Source organism: Ischnura elegans, chromosome 11 (assembly GCF_921293095.1).
Source record: "Ischnura elegans chromosome 11, ioIscEleg1.1, whole genome shotgun sequence".
In the NCBI taxonomy this organism is placed as follows: Eukaryota; Metazoa; Arthropoda; class Insecta; order Odonata; family Coenagrionidae; genus Ischnura; species Ischnura elegans.
In genome coordinates, this window is record NC_060256.1 from 24,335,876 (window position 1) to 24,363,631 (window position 27,756).

The window sequence follows — 27,756 nt, forward strand, 5'->3', positions numbered from 1 at the left end:
CTATGAATATCGAGTAGCAAAAAACCGTACTATTTTAATTAATTACAATAAAATCAAGAATATGGCACGAGGAAGAGGAGAATAATATCCTTCTTTCAAGTTTTAAAAGTCTTTTTACATACTCCCCCCCCAACCCCTCGGCCATCATGACGGGAGCATAATGGAGAAGAGAAAGGACAGCTCTATGAAACAAAAGAAGAAAGGGGATCGTCCATTGAAAACACCGCGAGGGAAGTTTTGGGGGGACCGTACTTTGACGAGGGGTGGCGGAAGGCGGGAAAAGAGATCAAACTGACAGATTCCTGCGGCGCACAGAAGATGGAAAAGATCAGGGGTCGGGGGGGGGGGGGGAGAGGGGAGGGACTTGAAGCGGTTCTTTTGGTAGAATCGGTGGGGGGGGGGACACAGCTCCCCCTGGGTGAGTGGTGACGGAGGGTGAGTTTAAGGACACGAAAGTGAGACAAAGGCGACAAGAGAATCCCAAAGAGGACGGTTGAAAGAGGAATTTTGAAGGGTCGCGTTCCCGGATAATGATGGAACGCAGACACGCGAAGCAATGCGTACGCACAAACGTGGGACCCTGTGAATAATGTCACTCATGAGTACCACAAGCGATTGCACTGTTATAGAAAATTGAACATTACTTGTTCTAAGGTACAGTAATATTCCTAAGTCCGGTAAATGTGGTACAACCGAGTAATCAAACCGTGTTATGCATGGAAAACATTAGGAAAATGGGAATGTTATTGGTAGAAAAAAATATTCTCACTGTAATCTCACCTTGATATATTTTATTTTTGATTCCAAGGCACATGGTCATACTTGGCTTCTCGTATAAGCTACACGATATATACAGCAACGAAGTACCCTGTGAACAGCGTCACTAATGAGTGATTTAACCGTTAGGAAAGCATTGTTACACTTCGTGAGATTCAATATTTATGATGCATTTTGATAACATAGTTACATATTCAGGTTACCATATATGAACTTAGGTTAAGTGGAGAATGATATTTGTAAAATGATCTCTGATTAGTTTCAGAGAAAGGCTGCACAAGGACTTCAACCCGATACTTACTCGATGCCTAACCAGAGGACGCTTTAAAAATCTCTAGATAATGTTATGATATCCGAGCCGTGTTATATATTGAAAAGATGATAAAATGGAAATGGTATAGCGATTAAACATAATAATCCCAATGCCATCCCAACTTGATATATTTTATGTGCAGTTTCAAGGCATATGGTTGCAGTAACTCTTTGAAATTTCACCGCTCATAGAAATTGTTCAATATATTTTTACACAACTCCTAATACGTAGCCCTTGAAGATGTAGAACCTTGCGTTCACACCCATGAGGCATTCTGTGAACAACTTCACCAGAGTTGTATAATAAGCGATTTAATTGAAACAGGAAAATCAATACACTTCGTAAGGTTCACTATTCATGTTTAATTCGCAAAACCCAGGTCTCATAAAATAGTTAGACCTTCGGGTATCTAAAGATGACCGTAAGGTTCCTCGGAGAATAATATTTGTAAAATGATCTCTGATTAGGCACAGGGCCTTCAATATCCTTACCCAAAGCCTAAACAGAGAACATTTAACAAATATTCTTAATGTGTTATAAAACCCGGGTCATACAAATGAAATTTAAGTTGTGAATAAACGTTACATATTTTTGGAATTTTTACCACTTTTACCAAAGAAAACATTCTTAAAGGAATAAAGATGGGTACTAAAACTCAGTTATTCCTACTGTAAATGTAAAAAAACATTTGATGGTCGATATGGCACCATGAATTCTAGTGAGACAAGTAACATGGCTTAATGCTGTGTTATTTGCCATTGACCAAATAAATGGCAATTTCATAATAAGCAACCAAAATATTACTACCCATATATTATGCCCAATTTGAAGCCTTTTATGAGCGCTCTGTTTACGGACAAATTTCTCCAAATTATATTTTATTGCTGTAACAAATAGCACAATATATGATTCTATTGCACAGAATATATTTCACTGCCCTTAAACAGAATCTAGTTTATTATTATAATTACGCCCCTGCAGTCTGACTTAAACCACTTTCAAGATAATGCTTAAAACAATATAAAAATAAAAAGAACTACGATACACTGATAAATAAATTCATACAAAACCCGCGTCAGTTATCACAGAACATCGCAATGGAAGTTCTTTAGGATAATGGAATATAATTTGCAAATTTTGCTGAAAACAGTTTAATCCAGTTCAAATGAAAATGATATTTCATTATCGGGGATAGTAAGAGGAAAAAATTAAGTGCTGTACAAACGAAGGTAAAACTCGAAATTTTCACTAAAAGGCTCACTTCTTCCGAAAATAATATGGCATGATGAGTCTCCCAAAAGACTAACGAAACAAAAAATTTTAGCAGTGACGAGGAGAAATAAAATGTTATTGTCAAACGCGAACGCGAAAAAAATTATCTCGGGCGGAAAAGGCGAGAAAACAAGGACCCTAAAATAGTGAGTATGCAACAAATGTATATACTCATACTACTTCTCCAGAGTTTCAGAAACGCTTTACCAAATTAAACCTCTGACGAAATTTTACAAAATTTCAGACACTTAAGGGAACAAAGGAAGCGAGGGTATTTTTCTTCTTTCGTCTAAGCAGAGCAAATTCTACCGGGCTGCAGGATGAGTCACAGAGAGTTTAGGGGCTGAAAGATGGATAAGAAAGAGAACTTCCAAAGAGAACGATAGGATACTCAAGCCAAACACTAAAAAATTAAGTGAAATAGTTGAATGAGAAATAAAAATGTGTGACGCTCTAGTTTTGCCAACGCAGAGGGATATAACTTCGATAGAGGTGAATTCATTCTTGAAGACATGTATTTCCAGGTACTGGGTGTATTTTTCTTGCACTTTCGTGTATTTGTACATATTTATGTTTACATTAGCTCTTTCCGTGAAGATTTTTCCTGGTTTGCAGTGGATTTTTTTCAAATGAGGACGAGAGTCAATATCCCTACCTTTTTCCCAAGTTTGTTTACATCTTTTTACGCGTTGTAAATTTGTCTTTGTTCCATTAGCATTCTAAGTTGTATTAAAGGATGCTTCAATGTCTCTTTTGTTCTCGTTTAACTTCATTAAATTTTAAGAGTAACTTCACAATGCATTCCTCTTCGCATATTAAATGCGTAACGGAGATGGACGATGGGGTATTCTAGTGTCAATATGGCCCAATAGAGACAAATTATCATCATTATAATTTTTTGAATGATTACTATGAAATCATTTTTTTTTAATTTTCAAATTTTAATCCAATTCCAATATTATTTGTTAGCATACCTTTGTTGCACATTATTTATGTATCAAAAGTTCACCTGGATGAAATTTTATTATCTATTCTGTTATTTAAATGCTTAACTTGTTTAAGGAGGAATAAATATTACTATTGTATTATTTTAAGACAATATTCTTTTCAATCACTTAAAATAATAACTATTCAGTATTTTTATGAAGGATTTGTCCTTTCCACAGTCTCAGGATTATCAAAATTTCATTCTATGTAAATTGGATAAGGCTTGAAGTGCTAAATCACATTTTTTTCTGAGTTTTTAACAAGGACTCATGTTAATTGAGCTAGTACATTTATTAAGAGAAGATTTAAAAAAATCACTTGGAAAAGTTTTACATAAAAGTAAAGAGGATCTTTATCTAAAAAAATTAATATATATCTAAAAAAGTCTTCAATTTTAAAAATACATATATACTGATTAACACGGTTTAAGTTTCATTAACCTTGAATTTAATAAACTTATTTTTTAGCATAAACTGTTATCAGGGTAGATTAACAGGTATATTTTTCTGTTAGTTGCATCAAAAAATAAATGTCATTTGTATGAGATTCGAAAACAATTTTAAATGGCATGAATAATTGAGTATTGACAAATTTTTCACATTTTACGGAAAGATTTTGACTGACTATTTTATGATAGAAAAATTCATCTTTTCATGATGAACATACTTGTTTTTAAATTATATATCTTAAACTCTATAATTGTATGATATCTTTTAAAATAGCATCGAAATTAAACTATGCAAACCTGGATTTTCGTCAAAATTTGCCCAGCCACCCTTTTAAAAATGGGGGCCATAAAAAAGTATGGCTTGTAAATTTTTTTCAAATGGTGTTTTGTGATTGTAAACTTGAAGGGAACGAATGATAAAAATCAAGGCAGAAAAAGTGTCGGGCAACATGACCTGGGTGATTAGAAATGGACTCATGAGTGAATGATAGCAGCGACCAGGAATATTGATCAGTGAAAAAGCACGAGGCGTAGGATAGAATAAACGGCAAGGGATTTTTAGTTGAACCGTCTTACAGAAGTAAAGATGTTGGGAAAATGTAGGCAAATTTTCAAAATAAAACTTCATGCAAACTTGGTTTTTCATCAAAATTTGCCAAGCCGCCTTTTTAAAAATGGCTGCCAACAAAAAGTGTGGTTGTAATTTTTTTAGCAAATAGTGTTTTTTGATTATCTATTTGTAGGGAACCAATGATAAAAAATCAAGGTAATAAAAATGTTGAGCAACATGGCCTAGGTGATTTGAAATGAGTGAGTGGTAGCGGAAACCAGGAATATCGATCAGTGAAAAAGCACGTTGCGTAGGATGGAAGAAACGGCAAAGGGTTTTCAGTTGAACCTTCTTGCACAAGAAAAGATGCTGGGAAAATGTTGGCAGGACGGAAGGGGATGCGAAGAAAGGTGGTGGAAGCAGGAGAAAAAAGGGTTGGATGCCTCAAGGAAGGTGGGATCTCCTCACAAGAAATAATTTCCGCTTTAGACTTTCTTCTCACCCGCTGCCCCGCCATAAATTCCGCGTGAACATTCACCATCAAGACTTCGCTTTAAATTCCTCGGCTTGGACACGGGGGTGCAAAAAAATAATCCAAAACTCCTTATTAATGAGGGATGCTGGGAAAGGGGGATGAGAAAGTACCACGTCGTTTTGACGGAGTGGAAAGATTTCGGGACTGGAGTTTGGGGAAAGGAAAGCGTTTGGAAAGTGTGACGGGGTAGAAAGAAAAGCAGGAGAAGATGTTAGTGAGGAAGGAAGGGTCCAGAAATTTTAGTGAACCGAGATTAAATGAGAAGTTTTAAGATTTACAGCCCCAATTCTCGGGCCAAAACGGAGTTTCCATATTAATGCCGTGGGGGTAAATTTTAATCTCGGCCGCGCAGCGTAAAATATTCCTCATACCAGCCGTAGATTTCAATATTAAACCATGTTTACGCATTGCTGAAGTTCAATGTATCTTACGAAAGGAAAAAGGATTTTGACCTGCAATTAGGAAACTTTGAGATCGAGAAAGAAGATGCAAATGATAAAAGTTGACCCTGATAATCCTCATTGTCCACATCTGAAATCTTCAGCATATGCATTCTTTTAGACAGGACATCACTTTTTAACTGAAATGGTTTGACATTAGGAAGTAGCTTTAACATTAACAGCCCCTATTCCCCGGCCAAAAGGGAGTTTCTATATTTATGCCGTGGATATAAATTTTAATCTCGGCCACGCAGCGTAAAATATTCCTCATATCATCCGTAGATTTCAACATTTCACCATGTTTACGCATTGCTGAAGTTCAATGTAGGTATCTTACAGAAGGAACGTGGATTTTGACTTGCAATTGAGAAACTTTAAAATTTAAATACAAAGGTACAAATTATAAGGCTTGAGTGTAACAATGCTGATAGTCTACTTCTTAGGGATCTTTTTCATATGAATGAAATTAGACGGGAGAAATCACTTTTCAACAGCATTTATAAGGTATGAATCTCATTTATAGCTATATATACCATAGTGATACAGAAGTGAGAAGGTAAAACGATTCACCTGAAGATAGTACTTCATTACATCACGAGGAAGATATAGAGCCTCTTTTATTAAACAGTCTTATCGATAAATTAAATTTATGCCATTCTTGATTATCAAATAATCAGAGTTTTTAGGACCCAAAACACTTTAATGAAAATAGGATGGACGCAAGTAATATTTCTGGATTTAAAACAATTAGACGAAATTTTAGCACTATGAACAGGTGAGACCAAATAGTATAGTCTTCCGAGGAAAAAGTACGATTGATTGGATATGCGATAAAATGATATGCTGCGAATTTAAAAAAAAATTGCTAAATGATGACGGTATATATAGCGCCAATTTTATAGGGAGACAAATAAACATGTAAACAAAAAAAAAGTTAGAAATTAAATACTTAACGCCATTGACGTTTGAAATCAATGGCTTGCGAGTTCACCTCGTGATATGATGTCATGATGGATTCAAAAGTAAACTATGTCATATTACTTACCATATTTATTATAAAAACTCTCCCGGTATCCAAGGAGTTTTTCATAAATAATACCTGGTGTAAAATTACAAAGTTTAATTTTGAATCTATGGTTGAAGTTCGATAAAATGTCAACTACATGTGGAATTAATATACCTTAATTTGGGACTCTACTGTTTAGTAGTTATATTTGAAATTTTGTCATTTGTAATAGTTTTTCATCAATTTTATTGAAGTTTATTCATTACCTTCCGTAATATGCGATCGGAGTTATATAAATGAGCAAAATATCTATTTTTTCTTACGCAGTCGATACAGTATTTATTCCGGAGATGTATTGATAAAATTCACCATGCACTGACTGATGAAAGAGGAGTTTAACAAGCTTCACAGCTGGCAAATGTATAAATACTGCAAAGGAGTCATTTCCTACTACTGACTGTCTCACGCGATACTGGCACGCCTTTATGACTCGATGGGAAATGGATGGACTGGTTTGAACCCGGAACTTATCGCTTGCACCACGAATATCCCCTTCAGGGCAAAAACAAATAGGAAGGAAAGGTCTCGCAAAAACTGCGAGTGAAGAGTAGGCCGGCACACCGCATTCAGGAGTTCGGCATCGGAGACTTGTGTTTCAGCTCGCAGAGCCGACGTAGAATTACACACGTTGACCTAGATTTACGCGGTCACATTACGGCAACCTTTTTGCGGCCGTCGAACACCCGATGTCGGCTGATGTACTAGAACGCCCGTCTTTTCGGCACGCCGCCTTGATGATATACTTATTCGTAAAAAAACGAAGGCCAGAAAGTCAGGGGTAGGTAATCCTGATGGATGTCATCCATCTTGTTTTTTTCTCCCCTAGGTCTATTTTATGAACACCAAAAAACATAAAATCTTGAATTCGCGAAACTGATATTATGATTTCAGTTTATTTTAGTCACAATAGGATGCCTTGTGCATAAAAATCCATTTTACAACCAAATTTCAGGCGCAGTCCTTTAACTGTAAGGAAGGAATAGAAAATCGTGAAACTTTTCTTTTATCCCTGATCTATTTAGATAGTAACTGAGGTAAAATGGTTACTGTGCGCTAAAATAAGCAAATTTTCCTATAATTAAAACAAGGTCATTCGAGAGACTTAAAAAGGAAATAATTGCAAAATATATTACACTAGCTGACCCGGCGAACTTCGTACCGCCTAACAATCAATGAACTTACAGTTTACTTACACCATTTATAAATCAAGAGCGGCTGTATCGTTTTTAATCATGTTTAATTTATTATAATAAAATAAGGATACAAATTCAATAAAACTACGCAAATGAGTACCAAAATTGCTTGTCAGAAAGACATTTTCTTTATTGAATCTACATGGGGTGGATCGGAGCACGTTTACGCGGATTTTTTTCAACAAATTTTCTTACGTTTTGGCTTAAGAAATTTTGGGAATTGTGGTTTAATAAAGCAGTTTATGAAATAAAAATTATACGCATTCAGTTGTTGGCTATTTGCGTTATTAGCTGTAAAAAAATGTTTTTAGGTCCAAGTCTGTTGCATACACTTGGCCCTTTCAGAGGGCAGGTTGACACAACCCCAGACCGACGCTTGACTGATGCTCAAAATCGTGCAAGAAAAGCCCCTATGAAGCAGCATTCGCATTAAATGACTTAAGGGGCACCAGTTTTAGTATCTCTATTTGGAAAAAATGCACTGCGTAAACGTACTGCATGCGTAAACGCACCACGGTGAGCCCTACACATTCGGGTTTAATGTCTTGCGTCAACCACCTTCTGATAAACAACAGTTTTTGTTTTGTATCAGGCGCAAGATGAAGCGGATGAAGCTAAATAAATATAGCGAAGCAAAGCAGTGACGCAGCGAGGGGAGGCTTTGGGGGATAAACCCCCCCCCCCCCCCCCAAGAGCTTAGAGAATTTTTCATGAAAGATTTTGTTATTAATATTAGGGGGACGGATGACTAACAAACAAAACATATTTAACTATTCACACAGCCGCAAAACCCACTATTTTGAACCATTTATCTTAAAAAATGTCTGGGGGAAGTGCCCCCACACTTCCCGCTTACCTTAGCGAGTTTTCTATACCCTACAGACCCGTGGTATTAGCTGCGCCCAAAACCCCCTATCTTAGCTACGCACTTGAAGCGAAGGAAGAAATACAGAGGATGGTTTATCGACTCGTGAACATAGCACGCTAAATTGACCATGAGAAAATCATGGGTTTTCATTAGCACATGATCACAAACAAAACAAAAACTGAAAGAATGACCATGCGATTTTTTAATCGTTATCACGAATGCATAACGGATTTGAAATTGGATACGTTTAAGCTCAAAAGGGCATATGAGTTGAGATCATGGAATCTACGGAATGAGGACTTCCTATCCTTTGAATTTTCCTTTGAGTAAAGTTGCGTGAATCACATTCATCAACAATTTTTTAATGATCACACACGTTCCGTTGGATAGTTATGGTTGGTTTAGGCTTCGAAAGATCATGAGCACAGAAACTACATTTTTCTGTAAATCGTGCCTTGGTAAGCCAGGTACGTCCAAGGACTTAAAATATTCAGATAGATAGTTGGTGATTTCGTCTTCGTTTGTTACACATTTAAAAGATTCGAATCCATGCAGAGTACGAACTATTTGAATTTACCTCGTTTTAGTCATCCACATCTTCGTTCTTGCTCGCTAAATCAACCATCTTTGATTCGGAACACGGACATTACCGTATGTCAACAATTCCTTGGAGATTTGTTTACAAACACGGTAGTGAAGTGTCAACTCGAGCTGGGCCACGGCTGGGCTTACAATCAGTTCGAATTAAATTTTAAAACTGTAATTTCAATTTAATTAATATTTTGAATATATTTAGTAATTAAAATGTTATATTGTTACTAAATTCAGTTATTAAAGTGGTAAAAACAAAACAAATTATTTAATTTGTAGTTTTGACCGACTTATCAATTGTTGTGTTACTATAACTCCTAAAAGCATGTCCATATGAAAGAGATGAATTTTTTTTGTGAAATTATCCTTTTTTTAATGGCCTATATGTTAACCCCGCCTGAGACGAATCCAAAGAACCAAATCTCATTGAAATCGGTGCAGCCGTTCTCGAGTTATAAGTGTTCTAACTAACACGATTTTCGACTTTCTTTTATATATATAGATATACTAAAATAATTTTCTTTGATAATAGGTGGCCTAAAATTCGAGGTAGTCTGATTATTTAAACAGGAGCAACAAAATTATAATATGGTTCATAAGAAGATAAATTAAATGTTCTGGTTAAATACAGGGATTTCTGTCACTAGCTCAAAGAATGGTCTTCACATGCTTGAGGGGTAATTGCAGCTAGTCTATGGGAGAATGTCATGGACCATGGATTACCTATCATACACCCTAAAGTTCGAAGAGGGACACTTTTTTCCGTTTTAAATCCTGGAAGTTATCATAAATAATTATCCGGATGGGAGTGAGGGGAATAGCATTTCAATGCTAGAAAGCGGAAAGCTCGTTTATATTCCCCTATGAAGACAAGCATTGCGAAAAATATGACACGAGGATTAATCACTTGGAGAATTGAATAATTCAAAGGAAAGAGTTTATGGAAAGTTAAGATTTGTCGCGAAATAGTTTAGAAAAGGTGAAGATTTAGTGGAGCGGAAACTTGTAATCAGAGGATGGAGAAAACGAAAACACAGAGAAAGGTCGAGATGTGGATAGGAACAATAACGGAGAAGGAGAAGTAAATGGAGAGAAGGAGGGACAAGAAGGTGCTATATACAGTGAATGAGTATGGGTAGTTTTCGGATAAGATACAGAAGAGACGAAAGGTCTTGATTTAGCTAATACATACCAAGGGAGAAGGGGATTTAAAAAAAAAAGTTTGAGGAAAGAATGTGAAGTAAAAGCGGGAGTGGAAAGAAGAGATAATTTAAAGTTAAATAGAAAGGGAATCGAAAGGTGACTCTTAAAATGGGAGGGAACACGGATATACCAATTCATAGGTGCTCCATGGAAACCTACATTAACTGGAAGACTAGTTCAACAAAAATAGCCACGTTTTTCAAAATTTAACAAATGCAAGTAATTACTGTCTAAAAAGAAAATCAATGCATATTTCCTATGCAGTTCATTCCCCACATCATCCCTAAGCAAAATAGAGAACTGGCCGATAGACTTTATAACTACGTTTCCGACAATTCTGCCCTCTCCTTTACATTGGAATATTGCTCAAACAATATAGTGTTTGAAAACGGAGAAGGAATCATAAAAAGTGTGACAGATAGTCATTTTTAGGTCTAGAGAGAGATAAACTAGGTACAGCAGTAAAGAGAATATAGCGATTACTTTAAGGAAAATGTATATAATGTTTCAAGAAGAAGGTATATATTTGTAAATACGACTCATAAAAGTAAACATATTTTCTAAAAGATAATATTCACTTTTATTTCCCCTCACTCCTTCCCACCGCTGATCAGAATCCAGTAGATAATAGGCCTACTAGAGCTTTTCTAGGTCCCTTTCCTGGGAAATTCCCTCTTTTTGTACAGATTAGCGAGCTGCTACAAACGCAGTCCGTTTGTAAATGGGAAAGGAAACCGAAAAAAGAGGATGAGGAGTTGGCCCTATTATTCGAAGTCCTGCTCCTTCTCACACCCCCACACAGGCGAGTCGGTAATTTTGAAAGAGAAAGAAGGGGTCACACAAGAGTCTCTTTCTCCTCCTAAGGGAACGGGGCCCGGGCCTTATATGAAGCCTTCAACGCCCGGCGGACCCCACGGCCTCCATTTTCCGTTCCTTTACACTCCGTATTTACGTCTAGGCTCAATGGTGAACACCTACGGCTAAGTTCTGCATTTCCCTTCCTCTTTTTTTCTCATTCTGTGTGTCCATTGTCATCGAGCATTGTTCTCTCCTCACCCCGGGAAGGATGTCACACACAGAGTCTCGTGAAAACACACATTTTATAAGTGTACGCCGTTACACGGTCATGAATGCGGGCTTCCGAGATGGTCGCAGGAAAAAAAAAGTTGAAGAGACGGATACTATGAATGCTTCGCCCGGGGACATTGGGACCACGGTCTGATCCCGACCGCCTCGTCCTAAATACAAGCGACGCACTAGAGGGCGCGGCCCATTAGAGCTCCCCGCGCCTCAGTGAAAATAAAAATGATCCGAACTACTACTGGTCGGGAATTTGGTTTCTCAATACCAACTGACCACTCTTTTCGGCCGATTCTGGCTATAAATCTCGCTTTTGAAAACTTTAACGGGAGTAAAGTCGATGATTGTAATAATTGAAAAAAATCGTCTTTATTGGATGAAATGGTACTGGGAAACTCCATCTCCCATCTAATCCCTTGCCGTGCATTATATATTTGCAGAGACATACATTGCGAAGTTACTCTTGAAATTAATTGGAGTAGAATTAGAAAAAGATAGACATAGAAATTTACTTTTAAAAATAGCAAGCAAGAATTAAAAGTGATCAAAGCTGCATTTATTAAGTGAAATAAGATGTGACCAAATCTGGGAAAAAAACAGGAAATCGACTCTCGCCCTAACTGGAAATTATCTTCTGCCAAAAATAAAACTCCCACGCAAAAGGGGGGCGTGAAAAACCTGCGAAAACCTACTGAGAAAGAGCTATAGTAAACATGCATCCAAGATTTTTTCTGGGGGGAGGGGCAGAAGGGTTTCATAGATATTTTTATATTTGAGATTAAAAACAAAACATAAGAAATACTGTAGAACACATTCTCTCTATTTTGATATGAAAGTTATTAGAATTAAATTAAATTATTGAGGCTCCGTCATACACAAAATAAAACGAATTTAATGACAACTGTATTAAAAATATTGTCTATTTTTTAAGCGTCTGGAGGGGGAGCAAATGCCCCCGTACCCCCTCCCTCCGCTAAATCTACCAATGAACATGGATGTATACGAATGAAAGAAAATTCCACTCAGTACCTGGAAAGAGAAAAAGTAAGATGAAGGAGCAGCAGGAAAGCAATGAATCTTTCATGGTGTTCCCATGATGTTACTCGTACCTGTTCCAAGAGAGGTTTTGTGTGTTGTGCCCTTTTTAAGAAGGCGAGTTATGGTGACTTACGATGGTGATAACCAAAGAGAAGAATGCCAAAAAATAAAAGTCTCTAGTAAGTTATCTGTATCCTATTCCAAAAAAGAGATTTCAAGCAGATGAAAGTATTTTTTTTAACTCTTATAGGTGACAAAAAATTCAATTAGTGAGCTTCATATTCAGATTCGGGCCACGATTACAAGATGATGCGCAAGATGTATGTCAAAGTATCTTTTAAGATCAATAAACCTCCACTTTTGCGTCTAACTCCATCATTGTCTTCAGGGCTACATAAAAATTTGATAATATGACTTTTCTTAACCGTGCATCGTCAGGGTTACTGACATACCCATATCGCAGACCAGATTGGGATTTAGGTCACCAATGCGGAAATCTCTCGCGCTAGTTACTGCTTTCATTGCTACTTCTCGTATCATAGCATATATTTATTCACCAGATATAAGGAATTTGGTAAGTTCAGCGGCCTAGTAATAAAATCTGCAATTGGCATAGCTACCGTGGTTTTAAATTCATGATGATAATATTCTTTTGAATTTGATGGAATTCAAAATATACGTAGGTATCTCTTGACTACATCAATTTTTAAACATAATTTTCTTGAATATTCTGAAGATACCTGTGTTTTCCTACATATTTTCAGATATATTAAGCTTATTACTCATAATAATATTACATGACAATTTTATATGAATTAAAAGTAAACTAATATTTTTCAGTAGATAATTTTTCCTAATTTCGGCTCAGAAACAACAAAAAGTCCCAGATTTCTAACATAACTTTTTTGCAGAAACCTATTTCCTGAATTATAATTGTTGAAATTCGCCCACAATATAGACTGCAAATCTCTATACCAGAAAACCTACTTCCGGCCACAGACTGACTGTCTGATTCATACAAATTTTTGTGGTGAGGGAGACGAGATAGGATTAATAGTAATCAATCGACCCCCTCAAAAATCGACTGAAACCCCTAATTTTTTATCTATAACAATTTTCCTAACTGCCTCTTTGCGTCTAATTTTTGGGGGAAATTTGGGTCAAAACATAGCTGTTGAAAAGGAATTTGAACGTCATGGAGAAGCATATCAATGGCACCAAAGTTACTGTGGCATCCTTAGCACACACCTTGTAATAGAAATCCTGGAAGCCAAACGCTGTTTGACATTCTTAGGATTCAAGTTAGTCGGATATCACCAAATAAAAACTATTTTCAAGGAAAAAAGATCACCAAACAAAAACTATTTTTAAAGAAAAAAGACAAAATTTTAAGAACTGGCAGGGTGATTTTAAAAGGCCGCAGGCAAAAGCGAGTAAAGCTATGCAGGAAAAATATCCAGTACCACGAACAACAAGAATAAGGCCTCAGGTACCAAAAAAAAGTTATTCTAAATATTTAGATATAAATTTCACAGTGCGCTCTCCCTCTCTCCTATATTGAAATACATTTAAGTGTTTTCGCGGCTTAAAGTTCATACGTCAAGCGCATTCACGCAAGTATTTACGCAAAGACGGTGAAACGATTGAAAAAAATGTGCAGAATTCCTTCATTCTGCTCCACCGGGCGGCTCGTACACGTTTTTCATCTCACTCCACTCTCCTTTCGCACTGAAAGAGGTGGCCGAAGGGGTTCTGACACACTTCCCATTGTTTCGATGCACCCGTGCGCATCTTGCATTGCGCAGGTAACGGAGCAGAGGGGGGAGGCACGAGGGAGGTAAGCCGTTGGGACGTGCAGGATTTTATTTTACCCATCATAATTATTATTTCCCTGCCCCTGGTTTCGTCGCCTCAGTAGCGATTCCTTCGTTCTTAACAATACGGTATAGAGCAGGTATACTACTTCGACATCGGTGTACTCGAGTTTTTTCTATCAATTTAACGAAAACATAGAGTGGCAAAAAATTGATTGAATATATTTTCTACATTCTTTGAAAAAGTCATTAATCAAGGCATTTCATCATTATTTTACCACCGTTCACGCGGTAGACTTCGAAGTATTACACATGCCGCCATGCGAGGCGTAGTGCAATGTTTGAGACGCTAATATTACCAAAGAGGATTCTCAAGCTGGCCTCTAAATTTGCAGTCACCCACCGAAAAATTAAATGGATTTACGAAAGTCACCACAAGCATCACTGCCTGTGAAAATTGATCCGGGTTTCACTGTAGAAAGGCGTATATTTAGGGGCGTGATTGGAAATTTATATAAATGATAATGTGATCCATTAAATTGATAACTTTTCTGTTCTCTTCTTCGTAATAACAAACATTATGCTTGCAAAACATTGAAAAAAAGTAGATCGCATTGCAGTTATCACAGTGGTGCGGACACTTTTGAAAGCCGATTAAATTGCTACCGCAGTGACTGCAGAAATCAGCCTTCTAAGGAATGGAATTCTACCTCCTCTATGCAGTCCCCTTGGTTTGAGGCTTTCAACTGGTTGTGTTTTCATTGAAGTCATTTATTACCGAGAGCCTCGTCACAATTGCCATGAGAGATCAGGATTCCGGAACCTGAAATCATAGTGGTTTGTGCTGCGTGATCCGTGGTTTGATTCCCGGTGCGGGGGAATTTTTTCTCATGGAAGAAATGCATAATATCTCGAATGATGGAAATAATACGGACTTAGCTATTTTTCACATGCTCATTTAACCTGAACGTTTTTGATATTTACTAAGTCTTTATTGAAACAGGGCAGGTAGGTAACAATTACGAAGTAAATGATTAATTGTACATGATATTGCCCTCATTATCATGAAAAAAATGTGCAATGTTGAACCAAAAATGATTGAATCATGACGTTTTGAATTTGCATTAGGTAATAAACGGTTGCTTTTTTGGTCGATAAAATCGCTGTATCACGCTTCCACTAGTCTTTCAACCTACCAACACTTTCACATACAATGCTAACGTTTCTATCTTTCAGCTGAATAATTGTGCTGGAGAGTATAAATTAGGAGCTGGCGTTCGATGAGCAAGAAAGCGTGGAATCATCGCCAAAAGGAGTTCTAAAAAAGTCCTTAGCGGGCAACCTCAGCTCAAAAAATAAAAATAAAAACCCCAGCATAAGCCGGCAACATTCTGCGATCCTAAAACCAGGCACTGCAATTCTATCTGCGTATAACACCTCAGGCGTTAAACCACGGCGAGGAGGAATTAAAAATCTCGATGAGTCGAAAAATCGATGTTTTTAGTAGCTTGATTTTGAATGAGTGGTAAGTACTTTTAAAACATCGAAGAATCAACTTCGATTCGATGTTTTCTAAACCAATATAGCGCCACTATGGTAGGTACGAGTAATATTCGCGAGATTGAAAGGAGAATGAAAGAGAATGAGAATGTGAGGAACGAAGGTGAACGGGGAAAGAGTAATGAGGAAGAACCGTGATGGATCGAACTGAGCTCGACTGCTCAGCCGAGGAAATATGTCGAGCAGTGGACGGCGGTGGAAGTAGTAAAAAAAAAAACAAGTGAAACGAGGCGGGCGTGCGAACAGCTCGTGCGCGTTGCTCGGCCGCTCGTAAGTAATTAATCACTATGTACATGGATGCGAAGGGAAACATGGCCGTTGCGCGCATCGCGAGGTAAAAGAGGGAAAAAATATTGAAAAAAATAAAATGCAATGCAGCGTCATCGCTTTTGCGTAGATGAGAAAGGGAGATAGACATCTAGTAAGGTACCGGAAGGAAATAACTCCTTCTTAAAAACTTAAAGTGACCACAGGTCCTTCAGGAGGAAGAATGTAGTGACGAGAAAAAGATCTTTTTCCGTCGTTGGTGTGAGATAAAAATGAGTAGACCGTTTTCCTCGAGCTCAAACCACGCGGCAAAAAACGCATCAGCAAGATAAACACTGGAGAGGTAAAGTGCTTCCTGCTCCAAAGTACCTTTCCTCTCTCGTTCCGTGCATACAGGTGCCGTGGAATGACTTAAAGGAATAAATAGGGTAGCTGAAGCGATACGGGAAACATATGACGACACAGAAAAGGCAAAAAGGTGTTTCTATAACATTTCTCAATTTTCAGAGTCTATGATTCTTCCATACCGAGAGAAAACCGCCTTAGTTCCCAGCAGTCAGAGACTTTACAACAGAAATTATTTTACGAAAGAGAAAAAATTATTCTAAAACATTAATATACTTCAAGTAGCAATCTAATACTTAATACTATTAAATTATCACGCACATTTCCAACTTATGTCAATTCCTTTTTAACAAATGACTAATATTCAATTCGCCAGAGGCCAATTTGTTGTGTTTAAATTTTAAAACTTTTCCGCGAAAGAATATTCATATTAAAAGGTATTAAAGTATTTAAAAAATGACGGAGTAATTGCAATTGAGAAGAAATTGACCAATGTAATTATCATCTGTACGTATAAGAAATCCAGATCCTTTGAGCTAAAGTTTTTATGCTCCCTTAAGCTTAATAATTATATCTGAATAAATAAGAATACAAATTATTCACGACATAGTTCTATCCTCATAAAGACAAAATTAAATTTCTGCTTGCGAAATTTGCGAAAACATTGAGTTAGTTAATAGGATGCAGTGTTAAAAATTCACGCAAAAAACGGATATATATCCATGAATGATCCCTAAAAATAGCATGTGCACACTTTAAATCTTATATTATTATACTGTTAAAAAATGAGTAGTCAAAAACTTAAAGCCAAAGCAATATTTTGGTGATAATTCAGGATTTTGCAAATAGCTGTGCATTAAATAAGTTCTTCTTAAAAATGTGTTAATATACATTCCTTTTTCAAGGATGTACGCTAAAAATTTCGTATTTACGCAAAACTGTGCTACTTAAAAATCCCCGCTGTTCTGCTGCTATACTATTTTTGCATTTTCCTAAGCGATTCCAACGGCAGCTTTATTGAACGAGATTAACGTGCACACCAATTATCTGAAATGTCTACTCCAGTTCGAGTTGGCATGGAAAGACTAATGCACAAAAGAAACAACTGTATATGAATCTAAAACAAATCATCTAATGTGATGCGTTGAGAAAATTGTTTTTCTTTACAATAAAACATCATTGTTAACCGTTTCTTCCTCTTGGCTAAACATTTGCCAGCTCGAATTCATTTCTTATGTCCAAGAAAATTAAAATGAACTCAAACGCTTCAGATCTGTTAACGTTAATATAAGTTCGGTGTTTATATTTGCGTATTATTATGAAGAAATATTCTCACTTTGTTCTTTTTGGAAGACTCCAAAACGACAAGGTTCTTCAAAAGGCTTCTGAGATTTAAAAACATGTATGGTGTGGTATTTGGAGGAGTCGACGGATAGCTGAGGTCATTTGCGCCATGAGGGAGGGGTTGGTAAGGAAGGGTGGAGAGAAACCCCGCGTCGGCGTTAGCCTGCTGTTAACGAAAGCCGCCAAGGGGACCACGGTTTAACGTCCCATCCGACGAACGGAGTGTTGCGCTTGAAATGTCCTCCATACAGCATTCAAGCAGGGATCGAGCCGACTCTGAAAATTCTCTGCCACCGCCGGGACTTGAACCCGAGCCCACGGGGTGGGAAGCCAACAGTAGGAAGTATGGAAATAATACGGACTTAGCAATTTTCCACATGCTCATTTAACCTGAACGTTTTTGACATTTACTATGTCTTTATCGAAACAGGGCGGGTAGGTAACAATTACGAAATAAATGACTGATTGTACAACATTATTGCCCTCATTATCATGAAAAAAATTTGTAATGTTGAACCACAAATGATTGAATCATGACCTTTTGAATTTGAATTAGGTAATAAACGGTTTGGTACTTTTTTGGTCAATAAAATCGCTGTTTCACGCTTTCAATAGTCTTTCAAGGAATAGAATTAGCCTATCTATGCTCATGCAATCGATCGGTTGTGCTGGTGAAAAATGTGAAGGTTGGTATATATGCTCGCGTTTTCTTTTCTCCTAATTGTCAAATGAATTAGCGGTGGAAGACATACCAACACTTTCACATACAATGCTAACTTTTCTACCTTGATGCAGAATAATTGTGCTGGAGAGTATAAAATAGGAGCTGGTGTTCGATGAGCAAGAAAGCGAGGAATGGCAACACCATACCATCCCGATCTCTATTTAAAAACAGGTCATCTACCAACACAAACAGAATCGAGACGAAAATAACGGAAGGAATTTCCGTAAGTCAACAAGACGCTACGTGTACAACCCACTCACGTCATTGTAGATTATAATTGTATAAAACGACTCACCAAGTATACCGAGGCGGAAGTTGATGGTGACGACGATCACGTGACCGTATGACGCCAGAGCGCTCCCATCGTAAGGGTTCCCAGCATTCCACTCGAATGACTCCCCGTGAACGTAAACGATCACGGCGTATGGCGGCCCACGTCCTTCTGAAATGGAAAATAGAGAAATATATCAATAATCACGAAGGAATTGATTTTATTGTTACCATGGGTTATTGAAAAACATTGGTTTTATTCTTTTTGAAAATTAAACATCGAAATGAGTACGAATGGCAATGTTGGTAGGGAAGAACGGCAGAAGGACTAGGATTAGAGTCATTGTGTAGGTGGCAAATAATACAGAGTAGAATATTTATATGAGCATGAAAACAATAAATATTAGGAGATATAATTGAAGATCTGCGTCAAACCAATCTTAGTATCGCCAAATTACTTAATCGACAATGATAAAGTAACAGGTAAAAACGTTTTCGTGATATCATTAACTTATTTTATTCGATAGCCGTCGATTTTTACTGTGAATAGATAAAAAGTAGGAGTTGGATTGAGAAACAGGAAAATAAATATCACTTCATTATTCAAACTGCATCACATTCACCAATATATGATAGTTGGTGGACTTTGTTCAATAATTCAAATAGGCTTTTCATCGGCCTGAACTGATTCCTGATTCTGTGATTTGTAACAACGGATTGATTTTATCGTTATTTTTGTGCAATACAGTTTTCCTCCAAACTTTATTGTAATGAATAACAGGTAAAATATTTTGTCTGCCGGAAAGTGTGTCTGAGGATGAAACTGAAATGGAAGAGCACTGTTATAATTATTTTCATATTTTTGAAAACGAGGTAACATTATGATGTTATCTTCGATAAATTAATAGTTTTAACTTTTTTGCGGGGAAATGTAAGTTATTAATGCACATAATGCAGTTTTTCTTTGTGAAATTCATAGGTTCCTTTTTTATACAATTTGAAAATAATAGTATTTACGTAACTTAGTGTAACTATTTATAATTAATCTCCTTTACATTCAAAGAAAATGTATTTTAACCAAGTATATTATTAAAATAGATTTCACATTTAGCAACCCTGAATTGGCTAACTTTTCTCTAAAATATATATTCCATAATTTTGCAATCCAATCAAGGGACGTATAGCAGGTTTATGTCGCTGTATCTCGCCACTTCAAATAAATCGACGCCGATTACTCCGCGTATATACCCTCTCGTTCCAATTTTAAGGAACCATTTTCTTCCATCGCCCTTTTCGAACCCATGAGGCTTAGTCTAGATGAGAAATATGAGCCATGCTCGTATAAAAATAGGCGGAGAGGCAAATCTCTTATCGTTTTGATATGTACATTACATCGAACCAACCACAAAGGAGGGAGAAAAGAAGACTGCCGAATCGATAGTTTTAGACAAACAGCCCTGCTCATTCACAAAGAGTGTCTTGAGTCGTAGTGAATGCACTTCTTATCATTCCGTGATGCGGGAGAGAATAGAGCTCAGACCACCTCATTCCAAAGACTTCTCTCATATATATGGACAAGGAAAGTTTTCCAATTATTTCCCGCGGAGAAATATGCGAAAAAATCACCGAAAAAGGGAGCCACAGAATGAGAGGCAAGGGGAGGTTTCTTTCGCGATGCCTTTGGTCGTCTTAGTTTCTTGGATCTTTTTATTCATCGATCACAGCGGGTATCGACCGTCAATTTTTTCCACGTCTCACCACCGAGGCATTGTTGCACCTCGCCGTCTGATTCTTGAGCTGTAGGGAGAGGTCTTTTCTTTTGCAATTTGGCAACCCCTTAAAAAACTCACGCTTGCCAACCCTCTTGTTATACGTCCCTTGATATATAATTAACGGACTCGTTTCACAGAACAAAGATCACGAAGAATGCGGTCAATGGATTTTCGAAGCCGGTTAACATTTTCCCGTGAATGAAAAGCTATGACTTCCTATGATGACTACGTCAACCATCAAGACCCTTTTACAACTTACGTGACTTATATTGGGGTAAGTAAAGAGTTAAAAACATGAAAAATGTGTCCGTTGATTTGCAAACAGCTTAAAGCAGCGTCACTGGACAACTGGACTTGGAATGAGCGTTGTCTGAGAAAAGCTGTAATTTCTAACGAATTTATCAATTATAAACGAATTTACTAACGACTATAGATAGTAATGAGAATAGTCGAACATTCTATTATTTTGGTTTCATTATTAAGACAGAGTCAGAGGAAACAGCGGACGAATATGTCACCTATAGGTCGGAGTTATATAGTCAAGTTATGCATTATAAGTTGCTGTGAATATCCCGTAACCATAGTCAAAAATTAATGAAACTTGTCGATTGAGCGCATAAGCAAATTTCACGAGTGGCAATAAAAGATACGTAAAGTCAGTATCCGATAATGATGAAAATAATATACCTATCTGCATGCCAAATAAATCACTAACATAACTGAAAAATAAGATTTCATTTTTATGAACACAGACTTTCAGCATGATGAATCGTGATAAAAAATTGTAACAATAGGAAACTACAAGAGAAAACAAGAACATTAAACTACCCATAGTAGTGAGTTTGAACACTTCGGTCAGGAATTTTATCCATTGATTTATAATATAAATGTGATCATAAGGAAGAAAAACTTATATCAGTATCTTAAGTCAATAGGAAACCCAACTATATGTTAAAATATTTTTCTGCTTACTTGATTTTCAAGCAATCCGGTTACAAAGTTTTAAGTGAAAAAAGCTCGTTAAGTCATTCTCAGCAATTTTGATTTCAGTTTTTAAGAAATAATTTTTTAAATAAAATACTAACCCCTAATTGGATTAATTTTCAGAGTAACGAAACGTAACCATTTCGTGAGTGTAATTCCCTGCAGAAATTCTAGAAAGGCACTAGGTATGTGTTATTTTCATATTCTCTTGAAATAAACTTCATTTTCCGTCTCCAATAATTACTATACCAATTTTCATCAGGATAATTGAAATACGTTAATACAAAAACTACAATGAATGGATATAATTCTTGGATTGGTCAACAATATGCTAAATAAAACAGTGAAATTTTAAAAATTTGTATTAAACAATGGCTACTCGCTATTGTGCATTATTTATATCATATCAACATACGTTCTCTTCATTAATTCAAAGAGCCACGAGGCATGCTCAAATTGGAATATAATACACGCATTATTTACTTACTTCACTCTAAAACTGACCAACATGCGTAATAGGAAATACTATTCATTTTAAGTAGACGATCAAAATGGTACAAAAAGCGTGTAAATATTTAATTTTCAAAAGATGGGTGCTTTTCACGACGAAAAATATTACAATGAATTTAATTTCAAAATTAGGTTCCACAAAATATTTCCTGGCTCACGGTACTGTAAAAAAGATAGTTTTCATCATATTATTACAAAATGTAATTAGTCATTAGTTCCGTGTGCTTGCTGATATGTTTGAAGTAATTCACTTATTACTTACAAGTAAAAAATTTATAAATACTATATCATAATGTAAATATTAACAGGAAGATATCCAAGCAATTCACTCGTTAATTATATATTTTATATAATGTCGTCTAATTTCGATTATAACTGTCATGCACTGCATATTTCGGTAAAGACAATACACACCAAGCATTGGTAGTTTAAAAGACTGAGTATCCTTTGAATATCCTATTGAAAGCTGAGTTTCAGGGCTATTATGCATAAAAATCATATTTTATTAGTTCTGCGTTATAGCGTTTTAAATTATTTTTGAGATAAAATTTTCATTGAATAGGTTTTTCGAAATAAACTGATTATAAATATCACAAAGATGGTGATAGTAGTAAAGGCAGTGAAATGTTGTGTGCGTTGTAGTGCTATTCTTGACCAGCATTAAACGAGTGCAACAAGTCAGGTTAATGGTGCTTCGTTTTTTTTATATTAACCAGCATTAGGAAACTGTATGCCCTCTTTCCGCACTTCTACGATGTCTACATTTGAAAAATTTAAATTTGGTGAGGCAGATTGTTGTGTTTCCTTAACTATAACATTTTAGGAGTTGCAAAAATTCGTTACTAATTTCTCGCTCATAGTTTTTTGTCACGTAATAAATGTGTATTTTTCGCGCATAAAACTAAACATCATTCCCTTTAAGATCTTCAAAATAACTTTTTTTTATTGTTCATTCCTACTTCGATATTGAGGTGCATATTATCACTGCTTTTTGAGTATCTAAAATATATCGCAATGACGTTGCTAATTATGTTTATCCATACTCATATTGCGTACGACAGTGAAAATAAATATCCGAAGAGCAAAAATATGCATATCGATGTATATACGACTGTTTTTTTTTACTAGAATGACTGCATCTTGAACAAAAGTACGCATTTATATCTTCTTTCAAAATGCAATAGCATTATTTTTTTATGCAATAATCAATAAATTATTATGCGAATGAGCTACATCGATCCATACATAGTCAAATAAAAATTTCGAGGCATTACGCAAAATCAATTGCTTTTGTTTGATAGTTTTACGAATTTTCCGCAACGCGGAAGAGTTGCATGAGTGTTACCATGCGTAGCCTAATAGGCTTAACACAAACCGAGTGTCGGCTGTCGAGCTGGCTAGTAGCATTATAAGTTAGTAGCTCTAAGTATCTCACCTAATAGATTCCATGAATGTCATAGCTTTAGCAGGCGACTCAAAAGCCATTGTAGCCGACTAAATTAGTCACCCTCCTAGCTCGTATAAGAGGAAACTATGAATACGGCCGTTAGTATTGACGCAGTATCATTGAAATTCGTAAAGAAATTATGAAATAAGCAGTTGATAGCGAAGTAAAAGTGTAATCGCTAGAGGTATTCTGAGATTTACACATGGCATCACAGAAATTGGTGAGGAAATTATAAATTTAAGCCCATGATTAAGAAATGGATACCTCGCAATGCTTAAAAGTTAATAAAACTTTTTTCTGGTGCAGCAGACTGTCGACCCCCTGGCTAATACGAATAAGCATTTTAGAAGAGAACAAAATTTCTGTATCCTTTTCTTTAGACCCCTACAACTTTGCAGGATGAAAGGCCAAGCAAGAGGAAAGCGAACAGAAGAGGGAGAAAATGAGAGGGATATGAAAAGGCAAAAGGCGAGACAGAGATTGTAACAGCTTGGGATAGGAGAGGGGGGTTGGAAACGAGATGCTGAACACTTCCATTTTCGCGGAAAATTCGAACGTTTCGGAGCAAATGAGAGAAAGTTTGTGGGGGGAGGGGTTTGAGGCATGAATGGGGGGACATATTGGGACTGCGAGATGCCCATAGCCTCCCCTCAGACGCCCCCCCCCCAGATAAGATATCAGTAAAGTTTCACAACGCGGAAATGGCCTCGACGTTATCTCGATCTTCAGCAGTTTCCGATCGGAATTCTGCGGGATAAAGGAGACTAGATAGAAGGGATAAGTGCCTATGCAATTTGCCTTTAGAAGCGTGGTGCTGAATGGGAAAAGTTGAGAATTCTCTCCATCTTATATCGCTGCAACACGACTTTTAAACATGGTAATACCATTAACAAGTTTGATGATTCTTAGGTATGAGGTAAGCAATGTTATCAACGAAATCAATTAAAGTAAAAGGCCGCCGAGAGTCCAAATATGCACCAAAATTAATGTACATGCACCTAAAAAATAATACCTAACTCCTCAGATATAACCGAAATGCCTTTGCCAACGAATTGAAAATACTCTTTAGTCAAAGCGAATAAAATTTATTTTATCTGAATATTCAAGCTCGATAATGTACACAACCTTAGATAATTTATCTATGGAGTAAATAACGAATTTCTGCCAGTCATGAATTTTTAAGTAGTTTCTCCACATTCACGAGAGGAAATGATTCGCATTAATACATCTCCATAAAGGTACTTGCATATGCTTGCAAATTCCAGAAAAAAAACATTGTAAAAACCAAAAAGTGGGATATCAAATTCTAACATGTAATGCATAGCTAAAATCCTACATTTGAGTTTGTCTGTATCTGACGCTTGCTCACAAAAGTGGCACTGCCACTATCCTGACTTTGCAACAAAGAAGCATCAAACTTAATTGTAAGTATTTTATTAATTCCAGCAAATATCAGTTTTTTTGCGGATTCTAAATTTTGTAGTCCCATTTACGTTTGTACCATCAGAAACAGCTTTCTTACGATAAATAACGTAAGTTACAAATTTTTCCTTCTCAATTAGTTCTCTTATTGGCATAAAGATGACAAGAAAAAATGGCCTGGGATTAGTTTTACATTTCCCCTGCACACTAAAATTTAATTTTTAAAGTAGGAACATCGGTTGATCTTACGATTTTTTCATTAGAGTTAGAAGGAAGAACTTCAATTCTAAGGCCAAAAAAATACATTACAAATGCTCTTACACTGCTGTGCATTAACAAAAAGACTGGTGCTTTGGATGTATGATGGGAAGCAACTTGATCAACCGAGTATGAAATGAGGAAGTGATAAGAAGAGTAGGAGAAAACGAGAATCCTCGTGGAAACCTTAGGAAGAAGACGTAGCAATAGGTGGCCATATTTATAAACGTGATATCTTGATGAACACAATCGTCGAGGGATAAATGCTTGAGGATATTGGGGAAGAACAAGAACACATATGGAAGACCTTGGATAAATAATATGGAACAGGTAAAGAATAATGCCTTATCAGTTTAGCTGACCCAAGAACTGCGTCAAACCTCTTTTAGGATAGTTGACCAGTATCGATTAAGCATATATCAAATACCTTATATTTTATGACCACAATACCAGACTAGTATTTTAAGTAGATGATTTCATAAATACCCTGGTAGTTTACATTACTCTAGCTGCCTAATGTTTAACAGACGAAGATATTGAGCCCAGAAATACCTATTGAAGAAATCTATGGCTATAACCGTGCAGGGAAAATAAAGTAATATGAGCGACACTGCGGGGTGGATAGAAGGGTTACGTCTCGTTTTATTTTCCAGGCGTAGCTGGGGTGTCGGAGTGAGAGGGGAGGGGAATGAGGGAAGAAGGGGTGGGGAGAGCGGAAGAAAAGATTAAAAAGTGGAGTGGGGAGGGAGGGGTAGACGGAAAAAGAGTTTTCAGTTCGCTCCCGCAATGCGGAGCAGGAACAGTACGTGGGATTTTTTAAAGGTGGCGCGATGGCTTAGCGTCTGAACGCGGAATATGTCGAGTGGCAAACAGGGGTGGGTTAGCCAGCTTAGGGAGGTGCGGAATAGGACAGTCCACCCTCTATCCTCAAAGGGCATTGGGAAGATACCAGGAAAACCTCCGACCACATTTTTCACCACAACAAAGGGCAATCCAGACGAAGATATTCAGTTTCAAGAATCCAGAACTCTCAAACGCTCTTGAGATAGGGAAAAATGGTGGCCTGTAAGATACTTATCTGTTATTTAATCCGATATGACTTTCAATTTCCAACGTAGACTTAAAGACAGAGAAGAATTGGTGTCAAAAAAGCTCTTAAATTCTTATATCGACTCATAAATGGCATCGATAGATAAAAATTGCACTGAAAGCTTCATAACGAGAAATTTAAAGAGTATTTAATTTGAAAAAAAGAATTCGACAAAGAAAACACCTCATGAAAGTACTTAGACTAGCTAAGACTGTGTTGTCTTCTTTATCCTTCTGCAATTTATAAATGGAAAATATTCAAATTTTATCTCAATTATTTACTAAGAGATAACTATTAGTTGCCAACGCGAAAAAACTGAGGAGAAAATTTACAAGTCATGATATATTGCAGCCAATAATGATTTTAAGTATTATATAAATGAATTTTTTTAGCATTTCTGGACTAACAGAGTGTCATTGTCGTGAGTGCTTTCCCTCTGTCCAGCGAACGAGTGCGTTTGTGATTGAGGCTAGGGAGATCGCTGCTTGCTTTGTGTAGAATCACCTTACACCACACGGTGGTGGCTTGCACGTTAACTCGTTGTTCCGGATAATTAGGCCATTATTGATGACGTTTACACTAACGCAATCAAAAGAAATACTCTATATCCAACGGCTTTATCCTGTTTCAATCTTTAATCGTCATCAGTCACTATGAGCCGGCCTTGACGCTTCTCTACGAAAGACTAGCTCTTTTTAACTGTCCTCGTCAACAATTTCAAAAGACCCACGGGAAAACCCGCCTTCATCACCATTTTTCTGGCTCCACCAAAACCTCCTCCCCTTCACGTCCCCAGAGATTGATTTATCTCGTGACGATATCCCCCAAAGGGTGATGCTGACGAAAGGGTTTTCAACCCTCCAACCCCCACCCCCTTCAGTCCCTTCCACTCAGCTCTTGAGACTTTTCAATTCCTCTCATATCAACCTCTCACGGATATGTGCATTTTTTTCAGAGTGTTCGCCCGCTAGCAGGGCGAGGAAGGAGAGACGGCAAAAGATCGTGTAGATGAAAGAGAAGGAGAATATCTTCCGCGGCAGCCAGACGTGACACCATTAAAAAATAAACGGATTAGACTCTGGCGTCAACCAGGGTTATTACCCGCTACGGGGGAAATTGAATTATTTTCAAGGAAGGGGAGAGGTGTGCATTTGGGACTTTTAGAAAGGACTCGGGTCTTGCATTAGAATTCACGAGAAAAATGGGTGCGAATTTCTTGCAAATGAACGCAGGGTATGAGAGGGAAATGCCTGAGAATGGTAGTTCTCGGTCCTCGGAGTTCTAGTAGGCTAAGCCCGACTGGTGACATAACCTTCCTCGTGTAATATTAGCCCAGACGTTTATATGCTCTAGTAGTCGGAGACGAAACCGCGACACCAACTTCTCAAATTAGCATAGTAGTATGGAACGATGAAAACGTATCTCTTTCAAAAAAGTGCGCATTTCTGAACTCTATTTTGCTAAGGAGTGATGGTTTACAGAGGGAGCATTGGACTCATTATATTAGCATTTATTTTATCATTTTCACTCTTCATCGCACACTTTGGGAAAAGTTTATATGTCTCCTAACTAGCAGAATACTTCCCTT

General features: G+C 37.0%; 1 protein-coding gene across 1 annotated transcript in view; it reads right to left on the reverse strand.

Annotated features, from left to right (window-relative positions):
* The window catches only part of LOC124167724, a 999,415-nt gene that overhangs the window by 430,066 nt on the left and 541,593 nt on the right, over nucleotides 1-27,756 (reverse strand). The window contains exon 4 of the mRNA XM_046545733.1: nucleotides 18,711-18,857. Within this exon, the coding sequence (XP_046401689.1) occupies nucleotides 18,711-18,857 (147 nt within the window). The remainder of the gene's footprint in view (nucleotides 1-18,710; nucleotides 18,858-27,756) is intronic.